Genomic DNA, 12,151 nt, shown 5'->3' with positions numbered 1-12,151 from the left:
CATTAAAACAGCCATTTAATTTAATTAAAAAAGGAAAACCTATCAAACCAATCATTCAACACTCATACTTAAACATTCATTGGTCAGGGGGAAGATTAAAAGTTCCAAGCCTGGCGGCAAAGATGATTGCAGCTCTGAGAGCTGGTTGTCAAGATCTTGTGCTAGTGAAGCTGCTGTGCTAGTGAAGCTGCTTGATCCGTTTCATTGCAGCTTTGTTTCCCTGTGGACAACTCTTTGGCTTGACGTGAAAGCTTAATTTGGAGATGGTGTGTCTATGGTCAGTCCAACAGCCAGTGCTCGGCATGGCCTTGGTCACCCTTATATCTTGTCTGTCTTGCCTCTGAACAATAAGCTGTTTCATGAATGATTTTTTTAAAAAAATTGGCACTAAGACATGTCTATGATTGTTCAGTGTATCTCTGAACATTGAGTCTATCAGAAACTGGGGGGGCTTCACAACATGATCATTTGCTGGAAATGAACCACTAGACTCAGAGCACCAAGATTGGCTCCAATACATCTTGTGTTCTTTGTTGCATGACATGATGAATTTTAAATCTTTAGATAAAAATCATGAACACCTCAGTAAATACATATTTACCTCACCTTTCCTAGTGGTTTAATTTGATGACTAGGTGAAATAATGGTTTCAAAATCTCTTACTGTTTTATATAGTGCAAACATTCATTTTGTAAGCTGTCTTTGGAAAGCCGAACTGTATTATCTTTAACTATCTGAAAATATTTTTAAGGAAATACCAGCTGTAGGTCTGACTTTGCTCTCGTTCACAAAAGATTATGCAAATGACCCCCTGCGAAACTAACTCTGGAGTTAAAGTTGTCAGACGTACTGTGTGTCTGATACCAAAATAGTCGCTTAAATTTAGCATGTGATGTGACTGTTGCCTTCTCAGATCCTCCCACCCTCCACCACAGCAGCTGCAGCTAAAAATAGAGGATGATAAGAGAGAGGGTTTCTCGATCAGAAAAACAGATCCCGAGTAACTGACAGAATCACAAAGCAGCCATGTACTCGCTACGGTTTCTGAGTGCTGAAGTTCTGGTATCCAAGGGGCAGCTGGTAAGACAGAACCTGAGCCATCTTGCCCACAATCTCTTCCCTCTTCTTTTTAAGGCAAGCTACTTACAGGAGCAGGTGGAGGTGATTCATGACCTGGTAGAGAACTGGCCACTGGCCGAATTCAATATTGGAAAGTTACTGGGAAAGACAGATGACCACCCAGAAGACATCAGTACCCGAGCCTGTTCTCTGTGCCTGGCCAGCTGCCTAGCTGGTTTGAAGGACTATGTTTTGAATTGCTCATCACCCTACGCGAAACAACTCAAAACTGTGGACTTAACAGGCATAAAGGATGTTGAAGTTCAGCTCTGCCCTTGTAGAAAAACAATGGGACGGTGGGCCCGGACAGAGCTGCTCTCAAGGACCTGCTATGATTTGCTGGTGGACATGCAAAACTTGCCCTTCCTTCCGGATGTGTTTGAGGTCTCTGTGGATGTCTTTGCTGACATCTTTGTCACTGAACGAAGCTATGAAGTAGTTGTCCAGGCTCTGCTAATGAGGTGCCACTGCCCACTCAAAATCCGCTGCAAAGCCTTCCGAGTGGACAATCTGGCTCTCAGGAAGCTCTTCTATATCATAAAGCTCACAGAGCCGTCTTCCCTGGGCAGGTTTGAAGTAGTTCACAATGTTAGGTTCCATATGGAACATTTGCAAGTGCTTTTTAATAACGTCCAGTTTCCCAAACTGGCTTCTCTCACACTGCCAGGTGGGACGTTTGACGTGAGAAGGTTCACCCCAGAGGATGAAGCCATTCTCTCAGGAATTGGGGAAAAGATGAGTCAAATGACTCAGCTGACAGAGCTGAGCCTGGCATTTTCCATTCTCACCGGAAGGCTCCGTAAACTGCTCAGGTAATTGCATTCCAGATTGCTTTTGCTGGTGTGTCAAAGTGCCAGGCAGTTGGAAATGCATGAAGAAAGGATAAGGTATCACTGCAACTCCAGTTGCTGGAAGGAAGGCATGGTGAAGGAGAACAGCAATTGCATGTTGCTGTTTAATTGATAACAAGTCACTCACTCACCAGGATGGTTCCATTTTATTCCTGTCTTACTTGGAAAGGAATTGAATCTGACAGAAACCAGCTGGCTCAAATTGTTGCCTAGACACTCTAGCTAAGAGATATGAAGTCAGATTTTCAGTGGCTCGGGCCAATGAAATGCGCCCATGGGGATTTTCCAGATAAAATATTCTGCTGAAAGGTTTTTAATCTGCAGTGTATGAGACATTTTATACTTTGGGGTTAACAGTTAATATTCTGAGCAGTAGATATCCAGTAGACACAGGTTACATTACTATAAGCAACAGTGCCTCTTTTCAATTCTTCGATTGTTTTCCCCTTTCCTTCGGTTTACAGAACATATATAAACATATGTATATCTCCACTGAAAAGGAATTAAACCTGGCTTCATTCCATGTGTGTAAGACCAATCTGTAATTATGACTTTAAAAATGTAGCGGTTTGGGGAAAGTTTTATTTGGGGTCTATTCAAGTCGTAAATGATGGAACCAAAGGAAAGTCTCCTTCTATAGAAAATATTTGTATTTTACATATGCAAATAATATCTCAATTGTAATTACAAGAAGATCTAATTTGTAGATTTAATTTTTTTTAATCCACTTCCTGTCCTTAATAAGGTCTTTATGGACAAGAAGGGCATGGCTATTTGGGAATCTCATGTTTGTAGCTTGCTAGATTTGGCAAAGGGGAAGTATCTGTGTTCAGTAATGTTATATTATTTGAGCTTTGTGTCAGCTGATTGACTGTTAGACATTGTCATTTGGTAATGAAGTACCCTGAATCAACATTTTCATCAATTTTGTGGGCCTTTTAAATAATTTGGTATATCATTTCCTGGTTCAACCCTTCCGCTGTTCAGCCCTACTCTTTCTGAAATGCTTAAATACTTGAAAATAAAACGTCTCAGCCTCAATACAAATGTTCTGTTTACATCACGACTCTGTGTGAATGGAAACTAATTTATTTCTACTTTCTTCTTCCTGTACTTCAATCAGCCACCAATCTATAAGAGGACTTCTCCTCTTATCTGATGGCTGCTAAATTTGCTCAGAGTCTTTGATGAGACACTTTATTAAAAGCTTCTTGGAATGCCAAATAAACAATGTTTAGCAAATGAATCGCACCCACTTGCTTGATGAAACTTTCAAATGTCCCTAAAAAATTAGTGTGGCAGGAATTACCTGTGCATAAACTATGCTAAAGAATTAGCAAGATTTTGCCATGTGCCCAAATAGCCATTCTATTGTTTAATACTACTTTTCCACAAATTTACTTAATTAAGTGAGCTATACTTTCCATACTAGGCAACAATTTGGACCCTTTGGACCCTTTAAAAAAATTGATGCTAGAGCCATTTTCCATTCTTGTGTTACAGAGGCTAGTCTATGCATGTTTATTTATCTTGTTTTTAAAAGCTGTAGAATGGATTAGTACAATTATTGGATTTGTGGTTTTATTGAACTTTCCAGTCCTTTGAAGACACCGCTGAAAATGCTGGATGTTTCTAACTGTTCGCTGAACCACCTTGACATGGCCTATTTAGCCAACAGCCTGCATTCTGAAAAACTAGAAGCTCTTGATATCAGTGGACACGATGTGGCTGATTTGTACCCATCAACCTTCTTCAAACTCCTGAACCATTCATCTTATACACTCAAAAGCCTCACACTTGAGGAATGCAACATTCAGGACACTCATATCAACATGCTGATTTTAGGATTGGTTCCTTGTCGGAAATTAGAGGAGCTGAAGTTCCTTGGAAACCCTCTATCTTCTCGAGCCTTGAAATGCCTTTTCAACATTTTCATTGATTTTCCAAGGCTGAAATACATCGAATTTCCAGTTCCGAGAGATTGCTATGCAAACAACATCAGTTATCCAATTGGCGAAAGTGACCTTTTGAAATTTGACCACCAGAAATATGAGACAATAGTCGAAGATCTTCACATGATTTTATTGGAAGCCAAGCGGGAAGACATCAAGGCTTCTACTCCCCTCTACGGAGGGTATGATGCTGCAGTTCAGGAAACAGGAAACGAACTAGGAATTTCTTTGTTGAGGTCATTCCAAGATGCCATAAACAATTTCAGCATGGCCCTTAAGGAAATGAGCTGACATTTGAAGCTGGACAAGTATATGCAAAAAAAAAAAGAGCACATATGGAGAATTGAAAAGGGGTTGTGATACCCTCAAACTGATATCGTGGTCCCCTGAAGGATCTCCCATAGTTGTTCTATAACTGTTCTGTCTGGGTTCCCCCAGACCTCAACACCAACTGGAAAAAACAGCCAGACACTCTGGTAAAAGCCAAAAGTATTTTATAACTGGAAAAAATAAGCACAGAGGAAAACCTGTTCTTCCCAACAGACAGGATATAATACGGTACAGCAGGGTCCTGATGTCCAGACAATACAGCAAGCTTCTTGCTGGCACCCCCCCCCCCCCCCCCCCAAGGTTTCAATAGTCAAAGGCACAAAACAGGATTCCAAGACGCCAAAGTTCACAGTCAGGTCCCACGACTCTCAAAGATAAAACTCCACAAGCCAGGAAGGGTGGGTCTGCCTTTTAGCCTTTCCCAAGAGCACCACACCCAAACCCAGCTGTTGCCACTTTAATGCTGAAAGTATTTAGCCAATTGATTCCGTCTCTGAGTAGCTCTTCGTTGTCGCAGATCAATTATGGCTTGTGCACTTTCCTCTAAGGAATCCAGGCTGCTTGCTGGGGAGAGCTCCCCCTGGTGGGACTCTGGCTGTCCTCCCTCTTCTTCAGCCTGGGATTCCTCCTCCTCGTCTGTCTGCACCTCCTGTTCCTCAGCCTCTCCCTCTGAGCTGGAAACCGACAGAAGGTCAGCCGTTCCCGGAGGGGCCTCAGACGGAACCACAACAATAACCATCCCTTTTTACATTGGTTTGACCTTTCAGCATTTTATTTCTTGAGAAAATTCAGACATACATACAAAAAATAAGATAAATCACAATGTATATTTAAAAAAAGTATGCATAGACATATTGATACTCTATTACACAATAGAATGCTGGGCAGGCCTCCATTTAGTGAATTTCAGAGCAGGCCCCAATGCAGTAAATGCAAAACTGCAACCCACGTTGCATCCTTCCTCATTTATGTTTATAGATTCTTTTTGCAAGAAATTGAAGCTCCCATTGGCAAATAAAATATCAGATATGGATGTTAAATAGATGGTTGTTTCAGAATGTTTCAATATACTGTATGGTACTTCTCAGGGTAGGTTCTAACTTACTTCGCTGCTGGTTCATGTGCATGCACAGTGGCAAAAGATCAAAAAAATTTAAAAAATTAAAAGCCAGAAACAAGATGACAAAGCATGCACAGTGCCGGAAACTTGGCTTTTGCGCATGTTCAGAAGAATTAAAAAACAAAACAAAACATTTTTTTAAAAAAAGATGGCAGTACCCACGGACTGAATCGGTTCTGTGACATCATTGTGATGTCACCAGCAGGCCACTATCAGTTTGGGTGAACCGGTCTGAACCCACCTCTGCTACCTACTATTTTAATATCATGAGCCAACCTGAGTTTTCACAATGTCTATGCACTCAATGTTAAGGCAAAATATTCCTACCGGCCTCTTTCCTTTTAAATTTGTGGAATAGATATTTTATCTTACACAATCCAATCAACCCAGTTTGTCCAAGAAAAAGCGATTAAATAAACAATTTCTATACGGATATGAATTAGAGAAGTGACTATCAGCCTTTAATGTTTTTCTTGGTATATCAGATGTTAACTGCAGCATAAGGCTGAGTATACACAAAAAATATAGAATATATGTATTTTTGCCTGATTTTGATTGACTATATATTTGATAATAATTACAGGGAAATAACACGTGTATTGAAGTGAGTTTTTCTCTTAGAATTCTTATTTTTCTACTTAGCTTCTCATTCTCAAGCACTTTATCTGCCGGATTCTGAACCCAAAAGGGAAATACAGGTAGTTGTCAACTTACAATAATTCATTTAGTGACCAATCAAAGTTACAATGGCACTGAAAAATTAGACTTTTGACTTTTAACATTTACGACCATTATAGCCTCCCCATGGTCACATGATCAAAATTCAGATACTTAGCGACTGGTTCATATTTATGACCTTTCCTGTGTCCCAGGGTCATGTGAGCCACCTTTTGTGACCTCTGACAAGCAAAGTCAATGGCGAAACCAGATTCAATTCACAAGTACAATGATTCCCTTAACAACTGTGGCAAGAAAACTCATAAAATGGGCCAAACTCCAGTACAGTAGAGGACGGCGCACCGCTAGTGCATGGTGCACTGCGTGAAGCTTCGGTTATCTTGTGTGAGCACGTGTCCCAGCATTTTTTTGCTTTGTGTGCATGTGCAGAAGCAAAATCTCATGAGGGGACACACCCACGAGAGAAGTTTCGGTGATTTTTTGCTTTTGAACATGTGCAGAAATAAAAAATCACCGAAATCTCTTTCTCCCACGCATCCCCTCATGGGATTTCAGTGCATTTTTGCTTCCTGTGCATGCACAGAAGCAAAACCACACTGGGACACGCATGCACATGCAAGAGAACTGAAGCTGCATGTGCAGCGCACCAGTAGCGGCAGTGATGGCAATCCGTCCCTTGCCAAATTCACGCAACATAAATTTTGGGCCTCAATTGTGGTCATAACTGGAGGACTACCTGTACATAACTCGAGGACTACTACCTGTAGATTTCCCTCTTCCACCTTACTTCTGAGCTGTAACAACAGGTGGGCCTTGAGAAAGTAAAAATGAGGTACTCCCATTCTCCTTCCTCACCTTTGGGAAGGAGGGATGGAAAGTACAGGTAGTCCTTGATTTACAACGATTCATTTAGTGAAAGTTACAATGGCACCTCAAAAAACAGATGATCCTTTGTCACACTTAATGACCATTGAAGCAACCCCAGGGGCAAAATTTGGCCACTTGATAACTGGAATATATATATGATGTTTGCAATTATTATTATTATTATTATTATTATTATTATTATTATTATTATTATTACTATTATTATTATTGTTGTTGTTGTTGTTGTTATTATGTCAGTACAACACAGCAAATGAGATCACTATGCTGGATTTTGTATTTTATCACCAGTCGGGCGCTTCCCAAGCACCTAGGACTGCGTGATGTAGCTGCGAATTATGTTTGCTGATCCCAGTAAAGCGGCCTTTTGCAATTGACAGATGGAGATTTTGTCAATTCCAATGGTTTTCAAATGTCCGCTGAGATCCTTTGGTACTGCGCCCAGCGTGCCAAGTACCACTGGGACCACTTTCACTGGCTTATGCCAGAGTCGTTGCAGCTCGATTTTTAGATCTTCGTATTTCACTAATTTCTCTAGCTGCTTCTCCTCAATTCTGCTGTCTCCTGGAATTGCGATGTCGATGATCCCTACTTTCTTTTTCTCATGATCACAATGTCTGGTGTGTTATGCTTCAGAATTCGGTCAGTCTGAAGTTGGAAGTCCCACAGTAGTTTTGCTTGCTCATTTTTGACCACTTTTTCAGGCTTATGATCCCACCAGTATTATTATTATTATTATTATTATTATTATTATTATTATTATTATTATTATTATTATTATTATTTATTAGATTTGTATGCCGCCCCAGGGTCATCACATGTTTACATTTTGCGACCTTCTGACAAGCAAAGTCAAGGCGGAAGGCAGATTTACTTAAGAACTGTGTAACTGTGTTACTAATTAACCACTCTCACCAAGAAAGGTTGTAAAGTAAAGCAAAACTCACTTAACAACAATCTTGGTTAGTAATGCAAATTTTGGGCTCAGGTTTTGGTGGTAATTCTAGAACTATCAGGGGAAGGAGGAACAGAAAGGGAGAGTGAGACCCTACACAAAACATAGAAAGAAAAATAATTTGCTGATCAGGGCAAAGAGTTCGTCAAAGGTGACTTCAGTATATCACTCCACTTCCTTTTCTTCCCTGCCTGTCTGGGAATTACAGGTAAGCTTCACCTGCAGCACACTAATACACAGTACAAGGTCTCTGTACAGCTCTAGTGCAGAGTTTTTCAAGCCTGACAAGTTTACAAAGTATGAAGAATACCCGAGTGGACAACCTGAAAGCACAGGTCACTTGAGGTCTCCAACTTTACTAACGATTTCCCACCCCCCTGCACTCATCAAGACTCTGTTTATAATTTCTGAAAATCAAAGTGGAGACTTTCCCACGATTATGAAGGAAGTAGTGCAATGTAAGCCCTGGATGGCATGAACCCACCACCTTTCTAAAGGATTTTAGAAGGGGAAATCCTTCTAAATCCTAGAAATTTTTTTCTAGGAGATAAAATCTTGTTTAACCAGCATGTGAGTGTAGAAAGTTAGCACCCACCCTTCTTCCAGAAGAATGATATTCTAGGAAATATTAAAAAGGCAAAATATTATACCTCCCCGATAAAAAAAGGAAAAACATGTTCTTGGAAAGCAGCCCCCACTTTGTTAATAGCCCCAGAAAGACTGGGTCATCCTATCTACAAAACAACAGACCTTCATCCTCAGGATATAATAGGGTAGCTTTCTACCCATCTCACCACATGGCGCCTGGGAAGATTACATCACCCAGCAAGATTCAACCAAGCCTGGGACTCAAGACAACCCACAAAGTTACACCTGCATGGACCCATGGGAGTCTAATCAAAATACATTTCTTTCACAGGAACAGGAAGCAAGTTCAAAGCCCAAGAGAGAGGATAAATCAGTGATGGATTGCTCCCAATTCGGCCCGGTTCTAAGAACCGGGAGTGGCGGTAGCGGGAGGCTTTGCCCACCAACCTGGGACGCTTCTGTGCATGTGTAGAAGCATTGCGCGCCTGAGTGAACTGATAGTAAATGGTTTTAGAACCCACTACTGATATAAATATATCTCACTCTCCACTCCATATGGTCAGGGGTCTTTGACTGTTTGCCTTCTCCGCTTGGCTGCGCTGGTTGGCCCCCAGTGTTCTGCCCCCAAACATTGGGCACTGCCTTTTCTTCTTGGCTGAAATGGCCCTAGCTCTTTGTCCCAGCCCTTCTGTCCCAGCCCCTCCCGTCACACACCCTTCTTCACAGCCTTTCTCCGAACAGGCCCCAAACCCCATTCACCCCGGGCTTTGGGGCACACAGGACACTTTGCCACCAGAGAGCGAATGAGCGAGAGAAATTAACCTCAAGTGCATTTTGATTTAGAATTTTAAGAATTGCTAACATTGTATAAAATTAACAGAAAATTTTACATGGGGAGAGATAAGAGCCTCCATTGAGGGAGTAATGAGAAAATAAGAGTTTGTATATGACTGATTTTAAGCATTGTTGTTGTGTTTATAACTATATATTGTTTTACTTTATGGTGGAGAAAAAATAAAGAATCTTATACCAGAAAAAAGTGCATTCCCCTACAGGCCACGAGTCATTTTGAAAATGTAGCGGTTGCGTGTATGTATTTATGTGGGCCTCTCTCTCTCTAATCTCCTTTGCTGGTGGATTGTTATTATTATTATTATTATTTATTAGCCGCCCCGAGTCTACGGAGAGGGGCGGCATACAAATCTAATAAATAATAATTATTATTATTAGATTTGTATGCCGCCCGTCTCTGAAGACTCGGGGCATCTCACAAAAATAAAAATAGTACAAATCCAATATTTAAAAGAATTTAAACCCCTTCATATAAAAAGCAATCATACGTCTCACACAAACCATGCATAAAATAAAAACGGTCCAAGGAAATCAATTTCCCAATGCCTGATGACAGAGGTGGGTTTTAAGGAGTTTGCGAAAGGCAAGGAGGGTGGGGGCAATCCTAATCTCCGGGGGAAGTTGATTCCAGAGGGTCGGGGCCACCACAGAGAAGGCTCTTCCCCTGGGTCCCGCCAGATGACATTGTTTCATCGATGGGACACGGAGAAGGCCAACTCTGTGGGACCTAACTAATCATACTAATAACATTAATAAACAAGCAAATAAACCAGGGGCATGGCAAATGGGAAGAAGGAATTAAGAAAAAAGCTGCACCCCCTCATGCAAACACACACACGCAGCCAGAGTGGAGGGGAATGGAAAAGAAGGAATGAAGGAGAAAGGAGTGGGATTCTTGCTCCTCTGATTGGCTGGCGGCAAAGTGTCCCATGCACCCAAAAGCCCAAGGTGAATGGAGTTTTGGGCCCACTCGGCGAATGGATTGGGCCGAAGGGGTGGGACGGAAAGGGCTGTAACAGAAGGGCTGGGCCGAAGAGCTAGGGCCATTTCAGCCAAGGAGAAAAGGCAGCGGCCAATGTTTGGGGGCAGAACACTGGGGACCAATCAGGCGGGGCCATGCTTAGGAAGCGAACAGTCCCATTCCGTGTGATCAGCTACCCAGGATTTCAACCCATGTGATTTATTTATTTATTTATTTATTTATTTATTTATTTATTTATTTATTATTTAGATTTGCATGCCGCCCCTCTCCGCAGATCCTGTCCACCATTAAACCATCTATCTAATCAGCCTCCATATTTCCAGAATCTTTCATCCCACTTGGAACTGACCCCAGGTGGACATTTCTTCCAACATCAGGTACAGATTCTCCTCTATAGTGCTGCCTTATTTGACCTTTGACCCTCCCCAAATGTACAGTGGAATGGGTCCACCGCCACCCCTTAAAAAGAGATTTTCAAACTTTCAAGCAAGAGGGTCAAGAAAGACGAGATATAAATCTCTGATCCAAAGCATCTTATGTTCAGACAGGAAAACCAGAATGCAGGAGATGATAAGAACCGGGTGTGTGGAGCTCTGCAGGGGAGCTAATGAACTGTTAATATCTGAAATAATGCTAAGTTCCAGAGAATCAAAATGTTTTTTTCCAAATTTAAAGTACCCTGCTTATAGTTTACAAAATGTGTGTTTGAATCAATTACTTTTGAACAAAGGGAACATTATTCTTAATTATGCCTTTACTCACTTTCTTAACAAAAAGCACTGCATATAAAGCAGGTCACCCTGTACAGGGATCTGATTATAAACTGCATTGTTCTCTGAGTCATCATTTAATCCTAAATAAAGTCATAGACATAGACATTTGTTATGGCTCATTGAATATGTAATACAATAGGCATACAAACACACACACAGCAGTGAAATAGAATTTAGTGTGGACATTAAATTAAAACACAGATTATTGGTTCCCTGTCCATAATCAAAAGTAATATCCACAAATGAAGAGAAATGAACTCTGATTATGCAGCTTTTACATTTAGTATATTACTTTTCCATAAAGATGTTATGGCTGATGTTTTTTTCCCCACATCCATTTCAAATGGATGCTTTCCAATTCTTTTTCAGATACTTTTCTTTTTAGCAATAGCAATAGCATTAGACTTAGCATTTAGATTTATATACCGCTTCACAGTGCTTTACAGCCCTCTCTGAGCAGTTCAACAGAGAGTAAGCCTATTGCCCTCAACAATCCTCATTGTACCGACCTTGGAAGGATGGAAGGCTGAGTCAACCTTGAGCCTACTGAGATTCGATCTACCAAACTGCTGGCAGCCAGTGATCAGCAGAAGTAGCTTGCAGTAGTGCACTCTAACCACTGTGCCACCGAGGCTTTTTATTTCTTATTCACTAAGTAACGATCTGCAAACATTTTACATCCTCGAACTTCCTCACTAACGGCACTTCTGCTCTTATGGAGCAGCGGCCCCATTTACAGCTTTGTGATCCGGCTGGGGATAGGAGAGGGGCACCGGGCTGCACAAGCAGTGGCCCAGACATGCATATGCATGTGCACAGCTTCCCTCACGCAAGAGGAAAGAAAAGACTTTAGAGGGTGGTTCTCATTACCAAAATCTTTTGCAAAGGGGCAGAAGACCTGAAGTAGTGCGAGATGGCGCCCCTGAAGACTTTTGACCATTTGCAAGCGCTTTTGGTGCAGAAAAGAGAATCCTTTGGGGCAGCCTTGTGCCCCTTCAGACTCACCGAGGCTGCCGGACTCTCCACAATTGGATCGTGCGTCCACTGGACAACCTCAGTGAGTCAG

The 12,151-nt window shown here is 41.5% G+C and overlaps 1 protein-coding gene across 1 annotated transcript; it reads left to right on the top strand.

The window, feature by feature from the left end:
* Positions 1-1,026: 1,026 nt before the first annotated feature.
* LRRC14B (leucine rich repeat containing 14B) lies at positions 1,027-4,213 on the top strand. Its single transcript, XM_070736183.1, has 2 exons — positions 1,027-1,931; positions 3,568-4,213. The coding sequence occupies exons 1-2, from the start codon at positions 1,027-1,029 to the stop codon at positions 4,211-4,213; spliced, it is 1,551 nt and encodes a 516-aa protein (XP_070592284.1).
* Positions 4,214-12,151: the final 7,938 nt, after the last annotated feature.

The sequence above is a fragment of the Erythrolamprus reginae genome, chromosome 2 (genome assembly GCF_031021105.1).
Source record: "Erythrolamprus reginae isolate rEryReg1 chromosome 2, rEryReg1.hap1, whole genome shotgun sequence".
Classification (NCBI taxonomy): domain Eukaryota; kingdom Metazoa; phylum Chordata; class Lepidosauria; order Squamata; family Dipsadidae; genus Erythrolamprus; species Erythrolamprus reginae.
This window is presented reverse-complemented; position numbering and strand designations above follow the sequence as displayed.